This window comes from Heterodontus francisci, chromosome 10 (assembly GCF_036365525.1).
Source record: "Heterodontus francisci isolate sHetFra1 chromosome 10, sHetFra1.hap1, whole genome shotgun sequence".
NCBI lineage: Eukaryota > Metazoa > Chordata > Chondrichthyes > Heterodontiformes > Heterodontidae > Heterodontus > Heterodontus francisci.
The window spans coordinates 48,766,026-48,784,258 of NC_090380.1; the positions used below are offsets into that span (position 1 = coordinate 48,766,026).

The 18,233-nt window shown below is 45.2% G+C and overlaps 1 protein-coding gene across 3 annotated transcripts in view; it reads left to right on the forward strand.

Moving 5' to 3' along the window:
- The window catches only part of tab3 (TGF-beta activated kinase 1 (MAP3K7) binding protein 3), a 111,835-nt gene that overhangs the window by 65,886 nt on the left and 27,716 nt on the right, over positions 1-18,233 (forward strand). For all 3 annotated transcript variants that reach the window (XM_068040564.1, XM_068040566.1, XM_068040565.1), the window contains 2 exons: positions 5,232-5,325; positions 16,394-16,486. In XM_068040564.1, the coding sequence (XP_067896665.1) occupies positions 5,232-5,325; positions 16,394-16,486 (187 nt within the window). The remainder of the gene's footprint in view (positions 1-5,231; positions 5,326-16,393; positions 16,487-18,233) is intronic.

An 18,233-nucleotide genomic window follows, 5' to 3' on the forward strand; every position in this document is an offset into this window, starting at 1 on the left:
CATAGTTACTGTACCCTGCCCTCCCTTGCTTTGTGACTCGAAGCTAAGCTGCTACTAAACTTGTTAATTGATTTAGTACCATTGAATTAACATTCAGAGCCATGAAGATGTGTATTCCTCCTTAGTCTAATTAGAGCACCCTCCTGCCAGGTCGTGCACCTGTTGGTGTTGTCCTTTTCAGACTCTGAGGCCCAAAGTAACAGACCTTAAGCAACCTTTTTAAAAAAAAAATCACCTTGCAAATAGATATAATGATATCTGCCGAGATATACATTTGAAAGTGTTCCTGATTAAAATGCAAAATCTGTCAGAAGGTCTGTGCATCTCAGTGTTATCTAATAGAAATTGCTGACTTGATACCGACGGCACCATTTTATCCGCACGCACTAATTTTAGTGGAAACTGCCTTGCATACACAGTGTGCAGATAAATGTATTTTAGATGTATATATTAACATCTACACCATTCAGTAACCATAGGAAGTAAAGCACTCATAAGGACTAAAAACCACTCTCACTCTGCTTTTCATCTTGCCATTTTATCAATAAACACAGTTGAAGTACACATGCACGTGCTATGCGAATGAGTATTTGATAACGTTCCCAATGACTGCCTCTCTTACTCATTTTATTTACAGATCAAAAATTCAGTTAGCTTTCAAAAGCATCCATGGGATGGGAGAGGGGAGAATTGAGATTGGCCTAAATAACTGCAATAAATTAATCATGATTATTGGTTCAAAATCCCATTGATTCTAATGCAGATCATTTACTAGACAAGTAGGACATTTTAGAAATCAACAATTGTTGGAAAACCAACATCAGTTTTTGTTTTAGACCTACTAATCACTGGTAATCAGTTTTCTTTATTCTTTAAGAGAATTTTGTTCTGCATACATTCAGGCAATTAAATGTTGGAATTTATATAAAAATAAATACCATTTAATCCTAAAATAAGAGTAAAAGTACCTGTAAAATTAGCCGTTATATGTTTAAAAGCTCTTCCAGTAACTTTCTCCAACCCTTTTTGGGGCTTAAAATCTGCTCTGCTGTTAAAGCTGCTGGCAGTAAATTCTGAGGGTTGGGTTATTGGAGTTGTGTTTTTCACCCTTCTCCTGTAGGACTACAATACTCTTGGTACACTCCAACAACCACAAAGCAGAACATTTTACAGATAATCATGCGGTGCAATGGTGTAGGGGTAGGAATGGAGGAATCAAAAATAAAATTTTTCCTCTTAACATTTTTAGTTTGTGTTAAATAACCTTTCTGAACTAAAAGTGGTGTTTGGGATGGCTTTGATGCTGAGGGAAGGTTTAAGGTGCTTTTCTGCTGAGCTAGCATGTCATTAAGCCAACTAGACAGTCGAGCCTGGATGATGGTGAATGGCCACATGTTCAGGAGCTGGTAATTAGAAACTTGACATTGAGGAAAATTCTCCTTTTGTACAGTACTGCATTGAGGTTTTGGGAATGGAAGAATAAACAGTTAATTAGAATCCACTTGCAGTTACTTACAAGTTTTATGAAGTAATTAGTAAAGAGTATTGTAAATATCATATCTGTACAGCCACTTTCTGTATCCATAAATTCTTTAAAGTTGCTGGATTACAATGGTAGGCAGGCTGTTGCCAATTGAAACTGTGCCATTAGTCCTGGACTACCTACTAAAAATGGCATGGGTGACATTTATTTAAAATAGCAATTGATTATGTACAAAGACAAAAGTAGGCAGAGAAATGCAGTTTAAAAATAAGTCCTTGTGGGGAGATGTGGAGTTATTAGTATATAAATAAATCGGATGCAAAATAAGTCACCAATAATGGGCAAACTTGCTGTTCAATCAATACAACTTATCTCCTAAGAAAATGTCAAATATTATAGCTGTCTTAATTCCATTTAAAGCACAGTATTGGGGCGGCGCAGTGGTTAGCACCGCAGCCTCACAGCTCTAGCGACCCGGGTTCAATTCTGGGTACTGCCTGTGTGGAGATTGCAAGTTCTCCCTGTGTCTGCGTGGGTTTCCTCCGGGTGCTCCGATTTCCTCCCACATGCCAAAGACTTGCAGGTTGGTAGGTAAATTGGCCATTATAAATTGCCCCTAGTATAGGTAGGTGGTAGGGAAATATAGGGACAGGTGGGGATGTGGTAGGAATATGGGATTAGTGTAGGATTAGTATAAATGGGTGGTTGACGGTCGGCACACACTCGGTGGGCCGAAGGGCCTGTTTCAGTGCTGTATCTCTAAACTAAGTACTGCATTGGTATATAGTAGTATTGCGAAATTGGCTTCAAATGAAAGGACAAGGGCAGTAGATGCATGGGAATATCAGAATCTCCAAGGTCTGTTCAGGTCTCTCACCATTTAAGAGTGGGCATGTATTTTCGTTCTTTTGTCGTCAATGGGTCAAAATCCTGGAACTCCATACCTAACAGCAATGGACTACAGTGGTTCAAATGGAAGACCCATCACCACCTTCCCAAGGGTGACTAGAGCTGGTCAATAAATACTGACTTTGTCAGCACCTGTATCCTGAGAGAATATTTAGTGTTGTTTCCAGGGCAATATCCCAGGACCTATGCATCTCAAAGTTTGCTTTCAAATTGCATCAGATTTTAAGGTGTAAATTTGCTCATTTTTTGCCTAACTAACGTCATGGTGGTCATCACATAGTGAGCATCTCAAAAACAATCAGCAGCCATTCTAATTTGTGTGCTTGCATCAATATTAACTTTAACAAGTGTCATGCCGAATGCATGCATGTCTTCATTTGTGTCAGAAGGTCACTGTTGGCTCCTTAGTCGTATTACAAAATTTAATGCCGCCTTCTGTGTCTCTGTATATATGGTTTTTCTAACTGATTTAAGATGACGCACCATCTTTTAATCTCATTGGTAGCTTATTTATGCTTCTGTCCTGTAACTAGGTGATATAAGTGGGGGCATGATGTGAGCTAAATGGTTAAAGAGTCATGAATTACACAAGGGAGAGGAAACAAAGCGACCATTTCCAGATTCAGGTTAATTTAATTGAGTACCAATAACCAAATTTTGAAGCTGCTTGAAGGTGCAAATTATAAGATGCTGTTCACTTTCATCTCAATAAATGTCAAAATAAAAATTGATATTCCTGGTAAATTACTGACAGGTCACAATCTTTTTAGCCACAATAACTGAATATTTTCTAAATTAATATATTTGTTTGAGAATAACTGCCCAGGGCGGCACCGCAGCCTCACAGCTCCAGCGACCCGTGTTCGGTTCTGGGCACTGCCTGTGCTGAGTTTGCAAGTTCTCCCTGTGACCACTTCTGGGTGCTCCGGTTTCCTCCCACATGCTAAAGACTTGCGGGTTGATAGGTAAATTGGCCATTGTAAAAAATTGCCCCTAGTGTAGGTAGGTGGTAGGAGAATTGAGGGAAGGTGGGGATGTGAGAGGGAAAATGGGATTAATGTAGGATTAGTATAAATGGGTGGTTGATGGTCAGCATGGACTCGGTGGGCGGAAGGGCCTGTTTCGGTGCTGTATCTCTCTATGACTCTAAATCAGTAAATTCTGAACTATTTTAAATTAGTTCCTTTTGAAGGGCGTCCAAACACCTGGACTCAGTTAAACACAAACTTTCTCTCAACTTGGGTATTGCTGTCTATCCAGCTTTTTTTAGTCACTCGGTTGTTAATAGATTGAATAATTCCAGTATATTTTTGACATTCTGCCAGGCAAGTTATGTGATGAGTGCTGACCATCTAGTTAGCTCCACAGATTGAATATTCCTATGAATTTATTATATTGGTCTTTATATCATGACACATGGAGCAACCCTGAAACATACAGCCCTCAACTGCCTACCTTTGTGGAAAAACTGCTATAAGGAAGCAACAGCTTTTTGTCTCAAGGAGATGATGAACCTGACCATATTTTAAAGGGTAGTAGGCAGGCAACAAAGCTAGCCAATGAAATAAAGCATGGAACTGATGGCCAGCTGTTTCATCCAACTTAATTTAAATCCCTTCACCTAATCCCTCGAACTGAACCTGAAAGAGCATAGGCCATTCAGCCCTTTGAGCCTGTTCCGTCATTCAGTTAAATCATGTAGAATCAGTATCTTAACTTCATTTACCTCCTTGGTAACCCTTAATACCCTTGCCTAACAAAAATATGGCTGTTGTAGTTATCCTCTGCCCTTCCTACACCTGAGCAGTCCACTGGAGAAAGAAGTAACTGTATTTCTGATAAAAGTCCTTCAGAGCTGGCAAGTCTAGGAACTAGTGACCAGGTAAATGTCTTAGACAATGGCTTTTCTTTTGCGTGGCTACTGAATGGGACTGATAATCCCTTGTAACCCCCAAATCTTAACAATCTATATTGGTTTTTTGATTGCCCAAATTGGTACCATGGTAGATTTAATTCTTGGCAGTTATGGTCATTTTTGACATGAAGGTATATTCCACATGCAGTGTTTGTCCTGTTACCCATGGACCTGTTCTGGTTCATTTGTTATCACCTTGTTCATGCTTTGAAAATGCTTTATCTGTTCAATCATATTTTTGTAAGGAGGAATAATGTTAGTACCGTATTCCTACTTGCATTAGTGGGAAAATAGGTCTTTCTAATTGTTAATTGAATCTTGTTTTGGATGTTTTCTGCATTGAAAACAACTGAGGATTTTCTGGAAGTTCTGTGATAGTTAGGTAAATAGATGAGCATCAAGGATTTTAGTTCTTGCTGGATTGGTGATTTATGCCTGTGGTATTTGATGACTGCTGTGCTTAAAGATATATAATCTTGTGCAACAGCTGCTGATTCAAAGTGGCTACTGGTAATTTTGAAACAAAGTTCTACATTATTCGGTTATTAACAATTTGCATTTTTTACACAATCTAGTATTTAGTAAATGAACACAGCAGCAGGTATTACTTTGTCACATGCAAAATGTGTAATTGTTAATTCATGGTTCTGGATTGATGGTATAATATAGAAACCAAGCATGTATTTGATTTTTTAAAAAAACATTGTTATTGCATCCTTGCCCTCTTTCACTCATTATCTCTAAAGAATTTACTTAAGTTATGTCAAATAAAAATATTCAAGTCTAGTGATATGTCAGGTACTTGTGACATTAACCAGTATTATCATCCAGGAGCATCTGTTGTGTACCACTAATCTGAGTACAATAGCGTATTGAACTGTTTAGTATTTTAGATAATCTATATATTTTTTTTTGTCTTCACAGCCAGAGGAGATGACTAGATTGCGAAGTCTGAACAGACAACTTCAAATAGACATTGACTGTACCTTGAAAGAAATAGACCTTTTACAATCCAGAGGTTTGTGGTCTTTACTACATTTCATGAGGGTAAAGGAGTGTTAACTTGGGTTTTAATGCCTACTGTTCATTGTTCGTGAGAGTTGATGCTTGACAAGATTGGCAAGCTTAATGAAACCGTTCTTGCACGTTAACTTGTGCGATTGTACATGCTGGTCATGTATATTCATGTACTACATCGTGTTTTTAAAAAAGGAAAAACTGAAAATGATCAGTCAACATTTGTAAAGGAAACATTTAACCTTTTGGTATATTGCTGAAAATAGAGACATGTCATCGAAGCTTTCCGTCTTGCACTCATCAGGACAATCGCAAGAACAACCAATGTAAGGGATAACGGCAACTTATACTGTTTGAGAAGAGAGTGCAAGTGAACTCTTGTAGAGGTGTTGCCATGGCGAATGCTCCAGTTTACAGTGACTGACAGTTAACTGCCAAGCTTTGTTTGAAATTTAAACCAGGCAGCTTGACTCTGGTCAAGGCATTGCCCTGAGGGATGAACCAGCAAATGGCTGTCACTTATTTTGTTCAGCTGAAACAAATTTTGTTCAGCTGTGTATATTGCACAAACTTGTGAATGGGCCTAAAGCAGTCTTTTTTGGCCCAGAAAAGTACCCATTCTATCTCAAATTACCCTATAAGGATAATGTGTCCCAAAAATTTGAGCAACAGGTAAAGCTAGCTCTTGCATGCTGCTACAATGTAGTAGCAACACGTGTGGTGTTCGCCACTATCAGGATTCTGCCGTCAAGCCAAAAAGACGTCCTGCCTATCTCACAAATGAGTAATGTGATATATGAAATTCTGTGCCGGTATGATGCTAGGTATATAGGCCGTACGTCCCAATGACTGGCAGATCCTATCAAACAACATGTCCCTTCTGCTGTTCGCAACGGGCAAGGTACAGACCGTACCCAACCAGCCCATGCTTGCAAAACTCAAAAGACAGTGTCCAACATTAGATGTGATTCCGCGATTGGACAACATTTGCTAAATAATCCACAGTGTGCTAAGAATTACACTGACGACCAATTTAAGATTGTCAGGGTTCGCAGTTTGGTGCGTTCGCATGTACTGGAAGCTACTTATATTAATACACAGGGTCCTGGTCTTTGCAGACAGAATAGGTACAAATATTGCACCTGTTACAGCTGAACAAAATAAGTGACAGCCATTCGCTGGTTCATTCCTCAGGGCAACACCTTGACCAATCAGAGTCAAGCTGCCTGGTTTAAATTTTAAACAAAGCCTGGCAGTTAACTGTCAGTCACCATAAACTGGTGCATTCGCCATGGCAATGCCTCGACCAGAGTTCAGTTGGCAACAATCAGCACTCTCTTCTCAAGCAGTATAAGTTGTTTTCCCTTACATTGGTTATTCTTGCGATTGTCCTGATGATGAGTGCAAGACGAAAAGCTTCAACAACATGTCTCTATTTTCAGCAATACTCAAGTTCTGTACTACTAAATGACTATTTTTGGTATATGCTCTTTTTCTTTCTGATGGTGAATATATACCCAAAATGTAAATTTTGTCCTTTCAGTGATTGACTTCCAGTATTATTTTTCCACTTTAAGTTTCCCATTTGTTAACAACTTGCATTTATATAGCGCCTTTTTAACATAGCAAAACATCCCAAAGTGCTTCACAGGAGCATTATCAAACACCATCTGACACTGAGCCACGTAAGGAGGTATTAAGGCAGATGACCAAAAGCTTGATCAAAGAGGTAGGTAAAGTGTGCATAAAAGAAGAAAGAACTGGTGATTTAGGGAGGGAATTCCAGAGCTTGGGCCTTGGCAGCTGAAGACGCTGTCACGAGTGGTGGAGCAATTTAAAATTGGGAATGCACGAGAGGATAGAATTGAAGGAGTGTAGGAATCTTGAAGGGTTGGAACAGATCAGGTGAGGAGGGTTGAGACCATGGAGCAATTTGAAAATAAGGGTGAGAATTTTAAAGTCAGATCATTGCTTGACTGGGAGTCAGTGTGGGTCAGTGAGCACAGGGGTGATAGGGGAACAGGACTTGTTAAGTTAAGATATGGGCAGCAGAGTTTTGCCCTCAAGCTTACGGAGGGTACAATGTGGGAGACCAGGCAGGAGTGCATTGGAATAGTCATGTCTAGAGGTAACAAAGGCATGAATGAGGGTTTCAGCAGCGGATGAGCTGAGATGGGGATGAAGTTAGGTGATAATAGAGGTGGAAATCAGTGGTCTTAGTGATGGTACAGATATAAGGTTGGAAGCTCATCTCAGGGCCGAATGTGATACCAGGGTTGTGAGCTGTCTGTCTTAGTTGCAGACTGTTGCCAAGGAGAAAGATGGAATTTTTATTTGCAGCACTGAAACAGGCCCTTTGGTCCACCGAGTCTGTGCTGACCATCAACCACCCATTTATACTAATCCTGCACTAATCCCATATTCCTACCACATTCCCACCTCTCCCTATATTCCCCTACCACCTACCTATACTAGGGGCAATTTATAATGGCCAATTTACCTATCAACCTGCAAGTCTTTGGCTGTGGGAGGAAACCCACGCAGACACAGGGAGAACTTGCAAACTCCACACAGGCAGTACCCAGAATTGAACCCTGGTCGCTGGAGCTGTGAGGCTGCAGTGCTAACCACTGTGCCGCCCTTGGTAGCTAAGGAATTGAGTTTGGAGCAGGGATTGAAAACAATGGCTACAATCTTCCTAATATTTAATTGGAGGAAAGTTCTGCTCATCCAATACTGGATGTCTGATGACAGTCTGATAATTTAGCAACAGTGGAGGAGTCAAGAGGTGGTGGTGAGGTAGAGCTGGGTGTCATCAATGTACATGTGAAAACTAGTGCTGTGCTTTTGAATGATGTTACCAAGGGGCAGCATGTAGATGAGAAATGAGAAGGAGGGTGGGGGCAGTGCCAAGGAATGATCTTTGGGGAACACCAGAGGTAACAGTGCAGGAAGAGAAGCAACTGCAAGTGAATCTCTTGTTACGATAAGATATACAAGAATGGAACCAGGTGAGAGCAGTTCCACCCAGTTGGACGACAGTGATGAGGCGTTGGAGGATGGTGTGGTCAACCGTGTCAGAAGCTGCAGACAGGTCGAGAAGAGTGAGAAGGGAAAGTTTATCTTTGTCAGTCACATAGAAAGCTATTTATGACTGATGAGAGCTGTTTTGGTACTGTGGCAGAGGTGGAAACTCCAAGATCTTGCTCAACTAGCCATTATACACAGACAAATCTTGACTGACTAGTCAACTGCAGGAGCATAGCAGCTGAGCCAGGTTAAGTCCTCAGCTGAAATCCAAAAGTATAGTTCTAGCATGGGTTGCTGAAATGATTAACCAGGAATCCTGGTCAGTTCCTCCCCCAACCCTCACCCCTAGGGACAATTGAGTGCCCCACTGATACCCTGGCTAACTGCTAACTTGGCACAGGCTGGGGCTCAAAATCAAGACTTTGCTGTGTTGTTGTAAATCTTAGTTGCTCACTGGATTGTACCATGTAGTCATCAGGAGACTAGTGTGCTCAGGCAAAGGGTTAACTTTATTTTCACCAGTTGTACGTAGCTGTTTTGGTTCAGTCATTTATGATTATTTTAAATTTGACGGTAACGCTCCTATCTTTTTTACCATGTGAGGCCTGTGCTTCAAGCTGTCATGGCAGGTCTGCATGACATTATTGGCCATGCAAATCAGGCTTCAGTATCAGCTCATTTTTTTCCACTTAAACTTCATAACTCCATCTTGATATCAATTTTTCCATGTTAACTTTTCTTGGAGACGGAAGTGCAGGTTTTACTAACAAGACGTCTGTAGTGAACTCCTGATGTCTTAAGATTAAATCTTTCAATAAGTCTGTTAATGAAACAATCTAAAATATCACTGAACACTGAACAATATATTGCTGAAAGAGTTGCAGAAAAGGCAGATTGATAACTGCCAGATGGACTGAATGCATATTTCATTTGAGCTGTGTCAACCTTCTAGGTCAATTTTATTAGTCTCTCTGGACTGCAGCTTTTTGGGATAATTTTTATGTCTTTGATAAATATTGTTGCCTTGAAATTTTCTGCAGCTGCTCTTCGGGCATCTGTCATTCAGCCAAACCTGAGACCCAAGTCATGGCTGACTTATCCCTTTTTTGGCAATACTTTTGTTTATCCTCTGCATACCAAATCCGTGGTGGATGAATAGAAAGCTTTATTGTAACGGTAAAAAAACTGAGTTTTTAATTGTTCACATAGACTACTAAAGAAAATACAATTAGGCTCTGGTGTTGTTTGAAACTAGAATACAATAAAGGAATTCATAAGGTGTCATAGTTTGCATAATGTTAAACTGGCTGTGCTTCGTCCTTGCAAACACCAACCTTTTGTTAAAGCTTTGGAAGTCCCTCTAATTTCTTCCACTTTTTTGACAAAGGACAAGCTCATTGTTATGTAATGGACAAGTCCAGTCATGTAGGTGTGGTAGGTTATAGGGTGCTGTATAATTATCGATTGTTTAAGACCATTGTTTTTCTACAACTAATCTAGATTTGGGTATCAACATTTGAAGACCAGGCAAAAATTGGAACATAGGAAAGCACATAGGACTGTAGCTCCTTTAGTAAGACAGATTGGGCAGGTAGATGTCAGATGGAATTTATTGTGGAGAAATTTTGTGGTGATTCATTTTGGTCAGAAGAGCAAAAGAACATATGCACTACATGATGAAACTTTTTTATTCGTTCATGGGATGTGGGCGTCGCTGGCCAGGCCAGCATTTATTGCCCTCGAGAAGGTGGTGGTGAGCTGCCTTTTTGAACCGCTGCAGTCCGTGTGGGGTAGATACACCCAAAGTGCTGTTAGGAAGGGAGTTCCAGGATTTTGACCCAGCGACAGTGAAGGAATGGCGATATAGTTCCAAGTCAGGGTGGTGTGTGACTTGGAGGGGAACTTGCAGGTGGTGGTGTTCCCATGCATTTGCTGCCCTTGTCCTTCTAGTTGGTAGAGGTTTTGGGTTTGGAAGGTGCTGTCTAAGGAACCTTGGTGCGTTGCTGCAGTGCATCTTGTAGATGGTACACACTGCTGCCACTGTGCGCCGGTGGTGGAGGGAGTGAATGTTTGTAGATGGGGTGCCAATCAAGCGGGCTGCTTTGTCTTGGATAGTGTCGAGCTTCTTGAGTGTTGTTGGAGCTGCACCCATCCAGGCAAGTGGAGAGTATTCCATCACATTCCTGATTTGTGTCTTGTAGATGGTAGACAAGCTTTGGGGAGTCAGGAGGTGAGTTACTCGCCGCAGGATTCCTAGCCTCTGACCTGCTCTTGAAGCCATGGTATTTATATAGCTACTCCAGTTCAGTTTCTGGTCAATGGTAGCCCCTAGAATGTTGATAGTGGGGGATTCAGCAATGGTAATGCCATTGAATGTCATGGGGAGATGGTTAGATTCTCTCTTGTTGGAGATGGTAATTGCCTAGCACTTGTGTGGCACAAATGTTACTTGCCACTTATCAGCCCAAGCCTGGAAATTGGTATGATTCCAACCAGTGGAAAGTTTTCCCCCGATATTGTCCAAGTCTTGCTGCATTTTTACACGGACTGCTTCAGTATCTGAGGAGTCACGAATGGTGCTGAACATTGTGCAGTCATCAGCGAACATCCCCACTCCCGACCTTATGATTGAAGGGAGGTCATTGATGAAGCAGCTGAAGATGGTTGGGCCTAGGACACTACCCTGAGGAACTCCTGCAGTGATGTCCGGGAGCTCAGATGATTGCCCTCCAACAACCACAACCTGCGCTAGGTGTGACTCCAACCAGCGGAGGGTTTTCCCCCTGATTCCCATTGACCTCAGTTTTGCTAGGGCTCCTTGATGCCATATTCGGTCAAATGCTGCCTTGCTGTCAAGGGCAGTCACTCTCACCTCACCTCTTGAGTTCAGCTCTTTTGTCCATGTTTGAACCAAGGCTATAATGAGGTCAGGAGCTGAGTGGCCCTGGTGGAACCCAAACTGAGCGTCACTGAGCAGGTTATTGCTAAGCAAGTGCCGCTTGATGACACTAATGAAGACACCGTCCATCACTTTACTGATTGAGAGTAGGCTGATGGGGCGGTAATTGGCCGGGTTGGACTTTATTTTTTTTTTTAGTTTATTTTTATTTTTTATTTTATTTATTTAGAGATACAGCACTGAAACAGGCCCACCGAGTCTGTGCCGACCAACAACCACCCATTTATACGAATCCTACATTAACCCCATATTCTCTACTACATCCCCACCATTCTCCTACCACCTACCTACACTAGGGGCAATTTACAATGGCCAATTTACCTATTAACCTGCAAGTCTTTAGCTGTGGGAGGAAACCGGAGCACCCAGCGGAAACCCACGCAGACACAGGGAGAACTTGCAAACTCCGCACAGGCAGTACCCAGAACTGAACCCGGGTCACTGGAGCTGTGAGGGTGTGGTGCTCACCACTGTGCCACCCACTTGTCCTGCTTTTTGTGTACTGGACATAGCTGGGCAATTTTCCACATTGCAGGGTAGATGCCAGTGTTGTAGCTGTACTGGAACAGCTTGGCTAGGGGTGCGGCAAGTTCTGGAGCACAGGTCTTCAGTACTATTGCCGGAATATTGTCAGGGCCCATAGCCTTTGCAGTATCCAATGCCTTCAGTCGTTTCTTGATATCACGCGGGGTGAATCGAATTGGCTGAAGTCTGGCATCTGTGATGCTGGGGACTTCAGGAGGAGGCCAAGATTGATCGTCAACTCAGCACTTCTGGCTGAAGATTGTTGCAAATGCTTCAGTCTCATCTTTCGCACTGATGTGCTGGGCTCCCCCATCATTGAGGATGGGGATATCTGTGGAGCCACCTCCATTCATGGCTGGATTTGGCAGGACTGCAGAGCTTAGATTTGATTCGTTGATTATGGGATCGCTTAGCTCTGTCTATCGCATGCTGCTTACGCAGTTTGGCACGCAGTTAGTCCTGTGTTGTAGCTTCACCAGGTTGACACCTCATTTTGAGGTATGCCTGGTGCTGCTCCTGGCATGCCCTCCTGCACTCTTCATTGAACCAGGGTTGGTCTCCTGGCTTGATGGTAATGGTAATGGTAGAGTGGGGGATATGCCGGGCCATGAGGTTACAGATTGTGGTTGAGTACAATTCTGCTGCTGCTGATGGCCCACAGTGCCTCATAAATGCCCAGTTTTGCATTGCTAGATCTGTTTGAAATCTATCCCATTTCGCACGGTGGCAGTGCCACACAACGCGAAGGAGGGTATCCTCAATGTGAAGGCGGGACTTCGTCTCCACAACGACTGTGCGGTGGTCACTCCTACCAATACTGTCATGGACAGATGCATCTGCGGCAGGCAGATTGGTGAGGACTAGGTCATGTAATTTTTCCCCTCTTGTTGGTTCCCTCACCACCTGCCGCATATCCAGTCTAGCAGATCTGTCCTTTAGGACTCGGCCAGCTCAGTCAGTAGTGGTGCTACGGAGCCACTCTTGGTGATGGACTTTGAAGTCCCCCACCCAGAGTACATTCTGTGCCCTTGCCATGCTCCGTGCTTCCTCCAAGTGCTGTTCAACATGGAGGAGTACTGACTCATCAGCTGAGGGAGGGCAGTAGGTGGTAATCGGCAGGAGGTTTCCTTGTCCATGTTTGACCTGATGCCATGAGACTTCATGGGGTTCAGAGTCGATGTTGAGGACTCCCAGGGCAACTCCCTCCCTACTGTATACCACTGTGCCGCCACCACCTCTGCTGGGTCTGTCCTGCCGCTGGGACAGGACATACCCGGGGATGGTGATGGCAGAGTCATTGCCCATCCCTAATTGCCCCTGAGAAGGTGGTGGTAAGCTGCCTCCTTGAACTGCTGCAGTCCTTGGGGTGTAGGTCCATCCACAGTGCTGTCAGAAAGGGAGTTCCAGGATTTGACCCAGCGACAGTGATGGGAAGGCGATATAGTTCCAAATCAGGAAAGTGTGCGGCTTGGAGGGGAACTTGCAGGTGGTGGTGTTCCCCATGCATATGCTGCCCTTGTCCTTCTTGATGGTAGAGGTTGCTTTTTTGGAACGTGCTGTCAGAGGAGTCTTAGTGAGTTTCTTCAATGCATCTTGTCAATGGTACACACTGTTGCCACTGTGCGTCGATGGTGGAGGGAGTGCATGTTTGTGGATAGGGTGCCAATCAAGCGGGCTGCTTTGTTCTGGATAGTGTCGACGTTCTTGCATGTTGGTGCAAAAGCCTGGTTCTGGTATAAAATTAAAACCTGACCCGGGCCCACCCGACCACAGCCAACCTGAACACGGTCCGAGCCCTTGAATGTTTATTCGCGCCCGACCCGACACAAATCTCCTTCATCTGTTCCGCCAACAGGCTATTCCTGCAGTTGGATTTGTGGGGAAACATGGGTCAGCCTGATCCCGTGACTTCCCAGAAGCAGTGTCCAGCCCGACCCAACCCGAGCCCAAATGTTGGACTAGGAATTTCGACCCGTACCCGATACATGTAGTCGGGTCTAGTCGGGTTCGGGTCTGGTAGCCAGGTTTTAGTTTGAGCTGCACCCATCCAGGCAAGTGGAGAGCATTCCATCGCTTGTGCCTTGTAGATGGTGGACAGGCATTGGGGAGTCAGGAGGTGAGTTACTCGCCACAGAATTCCCAGCCTCTGACCTGCTCTTGTAGCCACGGTATTTATATGGCTACTCCAGTTCAGTTTCTGGTCAATGGTGACCCCCCAGGGTATTGATAGTGGGGAATCAGCACTGGTAATGCCATTGAACATCAAGGGGAGATGGTTAGATTTTCTCTTGTTTGAGATGATCATTGCTTTGCACTTGTATGACGCGAATGTTACTTGCCACTTATCAGCCCAAGCCCTGGATATTCAGGTCTTGCTGCATCTGGACACAGGCTGCTTTGTTACGTGAGGAGTAGCGAATGGTGCTGAACATTGTGCAATCATCGAGCATCCCCACTTCTGACAGAGGGAAGGTGAAGTAGCTGAAGATTGTTGGGCCTAGGACACTACCCTGAGGAACTCCTGCAATGATGTTTTGGGACTGAGATGATTGACTTCCACCAACCACAGCCATTCTTTTCACCTTTGTGTTAGGTATGACTCCAACCAGCAGAGAGTTCTCCCCCGATTCCCATGGACTCCAATTTTGCTAGGCCTTCTTGATGCCATACTTGGTCGAATGCTGCCTTGTTGTCAAGGGCAGTAATTCTCTCCTCACCTCCGGAGTTCAGCTCTTTTGTCCATGTTTGGACAAAGGCTGTAATGAGGTCAGGAGCTGAGTGGCCCTGGCAGAACCCAAACTGAGCGTCCGTGATTACTGCTGAGCAAGGTGCTGCTTGATAGCACTGTCGATGACACCTTCCCATCACCGTGCTGCTGATCGAGAGGAGACTGCCAGGTTGGATTTGTCCTGCTTTTTATGTACAGGACATACTTGGGTAAATTTCCACATTGTTGGGAAGATGCCAGTGCTGAAACTATACTGGAACAGCTTGGCTAGGGATGTGGCTCTTCCCCCCCCACCCCACCCCTCTCTTTCTCTCCTCTCCCCTCCCCCCCCCCCCCCGCCTTTCTCTTCTTCACCAACCCCCACCCCTCTCTCTTCCCCCCCCCCCCCACCCCTCTCCTTCTCTTCCCCCCCCCCCCCCACCCCTCTCCTTCTCTTCCCCCCCCCCCCCCACCCCTCTCCTTCTCTTCCCCCCCCCCCCCCACCCCTCTCCTTCTCTTCCCCCCCCCCCCCCCCCACCCCTCTCCTTCTCTTCCCCCCCCCCCCCCCCCACCCCTCTCCTTCTCTTCCCCCCCCCCCCACCCCCTCTCCTTCTCTTCCCCCCCCCCCCCCCCACCCCTCTCCTTCTCTTCCCCCCCCCCCCACCCCTCTCCTTCTCTTCCCCCCCCCCCACCCCTCTCCTTCTCTTCCCCCCCCCCCCACCCCTCTCCTTCTCTTCCCCCCCCCCCCCACCCCTCTCCTTCTCTTCCCCCCCCCCCCCACCCCTCTCCTTCTCTTCCCCCCCCCCCCCACCCCTCTCCTTCTCTTCCCCCCCCCCCCCCCCACCCCTCTCCTTCTCTTCCCCCCCCCCCCCCACCCCTCTCCTTCTCTTCCCCCCCCCCCCCCACCCCCTCCTCCTTCTCTTCCCCCCCCCCCCCACCCCTCTCCTTCTCTTCCCCCCCCCCCCCCACCCCTCTCCTTCTCTTCCCCCCCCCCCCACCCCTCTCCCTTCTCTTCCCCCCCCCCCCCACCCCTCTCCTTCTCTTCCCCCCCCCCCCCACACCCTCTCCTTCTCTTCCCCCCCCCCCCCCACCCCTCTCCTCTCTTCCCCCCCCCCCCCCACCCCTCTCCTTCTCTTCCCCCCCCCCCACCCCTCTCCTTCTCTTCCCCCCCCCCCCCACCCCTCTCCTTCTCTTCCCCCCCCCCCCCCACCCCTCTCCTTCTCTTCCCCCCCCCCCCACCCCTCTCCTTCTCTTCCCCCCCCCCCACCCCTCTCCTTCTCTTCCCCCCCCCCCCCACCCCTCTCCTTCTCTTCCCCCCCCCCCCCACCCCTCTCCCTTCTCTTCCCCCCCCCCCCCCCACCCCTCTCCTTCTCTTCCCCCCCCCCCCACCCCTCTCCTTCTCTTCCCCCCCCCCCCCCACCCCTCTCCTTCTCTTCCCCCCCCCCCCCACCCCTCTCCTTCTCTTCCCCCCCCCCCCCCACCCCTCTCCTTCTCTTCCCCCCCCCCCCCCCCCACCCCTGTCCCTTCTCTTCCCCCCCCCCCCCCCCCCCACCCCTCTCCTTCTCTTCCCCCCCCCCCCCCCACCCCTCTCCTTCTCTTCCCCCCCCCCCCCCCACCCCTCTCTTCTCTTCCCCCCCCCCCCCCACCCCTCTCTCTCCTCCACCACCCCCCCCCCACCCCTCTCTCTCCTCCCCCACCCCTCTCTCTCCTCCACCCCCCCACCGGCACTTGATTTCATTAATAATACTGTTAATTGCCCTCAGGTTAAGTGTGCTTGCATGAAAGCTATTTTAAAAATTAGCTTGAAATCTTGTTCCTTAATTTTCTCCATTTTTGTGTTTATTCCAGGGAACTTTGATCCAAAAGCCATTAATAATTTTTATGACAACATGGGACTAACTGGCCCTGTAGGAGCTGTTCCCCCAAAGCATAGCAAAAAAGGTAAGTTATTAACTGATATGCAGTGTTGAGTATTGTTCTTGTGTTTTTTTTCCTTGCAAATGTGTAGGACTGTTTGATAATCTCTGTACCAGGGATAGCACTATGGATTAGAAAATGCTTATTCTAATTATTCATTCTCTTGCTACATGCATGAGAAAATGGGATATACCTCTGTCTGTTCAACTATCTCATCGTCCATCTATACCCAAATAACAATGGGGAAATAACTCTAACTCTAGAATGGCATTATAGTAAACATGGCTTCCCTGAATGAGAACGTTCTCTCAATTAAATTGATGGGTTAAAATTTAGTCTCCTTATGCCTGCACATGTACTACATAAGTGTATGAAATGGTAGTTCTTCTCATTCCTATTTAAATTAGATAGTTGTTGGGGCGGAAGTGGGGATGTTTTAACTAAGATACAAGACATGTTGCTAATTTATGAATAGTGTTCCGTCTAGTTGGAAAGTATAAATGCTTTCTGTTCCATCTAGGCCTTTGATTAGATATGTAACTATATTTTTGAACAGTAAGACATAGATGTAATTAGAAATCATGAATTGTATAATTTTTAGAACATCTAAGTAAACAATTTGTCCCCTCACTCCTGTTCCAGATCTATGAAAGCTATCCATCAGATCCTATTTCAGCACTTTTTCTTAAAAAAAAATTAAATTTATACATTTGCTTTTTAAGGGCTATTACGGTTTCTGCTCCACATTCTTTTGGTCGGACATTTCATGTACTAATGATCCTTAGATCCCTTTGATCGTTTGGTGGTAAATTTATACCTTCATGTTAGTGACTCACTGACCAGTGAAATTGGTTTTCCAATTTACTTTAGCAAAAACACCTCAATTTTAGAGCTTGATACAAAAGTAAAATACTGTGAATGCTGGAAATGTAACAAAAATAGAAAATGCTGGAAATACTCAGCAGGTCAGGCAACATCTGTGGAGAGAAAAACAGAGTTAACATTTCAGGTCTGTGTGACCTTTATCAGAACTGATGAGCGGTCACTCAGACCTGAACCATACCACATAATAGACTTGTTAGCAAAATTGAAGCTCATGGGATTAAAGGGGCAGTGACTATGTGGATATGAAATTGGCTAAGGGACAGAAAGCAGACAGCAGCGGTGAACTTGTATAAAACACTGCTTAAGCCCCTGCTGAAGCATTGTGCCCAATTCTGAACACCACACTTTACGAAGGAAGTTGAAGCCTTAAGGAGGGTGCAGAGGAGATTTATTAGAATGGCACCAAAGATGAAAGACATTAGTTATGTGGAGAGACTAGAGCAACCAGGATTGTTCTCCTTAGAGTAGGTTAAAAGAAGACTTTGATAGAGGTGTTCAAAATCCTGGAGTTTCTTGATAGAATAAATAAGGCAAAACTGTTTCCAGTGGAAGAATGCTCAGTAACCAGAGGATGAAAATTTAAGGTAATTATCAAAAGAATAGAGGCAATATGAGGAAAGCATTGCTTTACACTGCAAGTTATAATCTGGAATACAATGCCTGAAGGGGTGATGGAAGCAGCTTGAGAATCCCTTTCAAAAGGGGAATTGGGGAAACATTTGCAGGGCTGTGGGGAAAGAATGGGGAATGGCACTAATTGCTCTTTCAAGGAGCCAGCACAGCATGATGAACCAAGTTGTTGCCTCCCGTGTTGAATCATTCTAACATTCTTTGATTCTGTGGTGTTCTCACAAAAGAAATGGGTTTATAGTAGCCTACCTGAAGT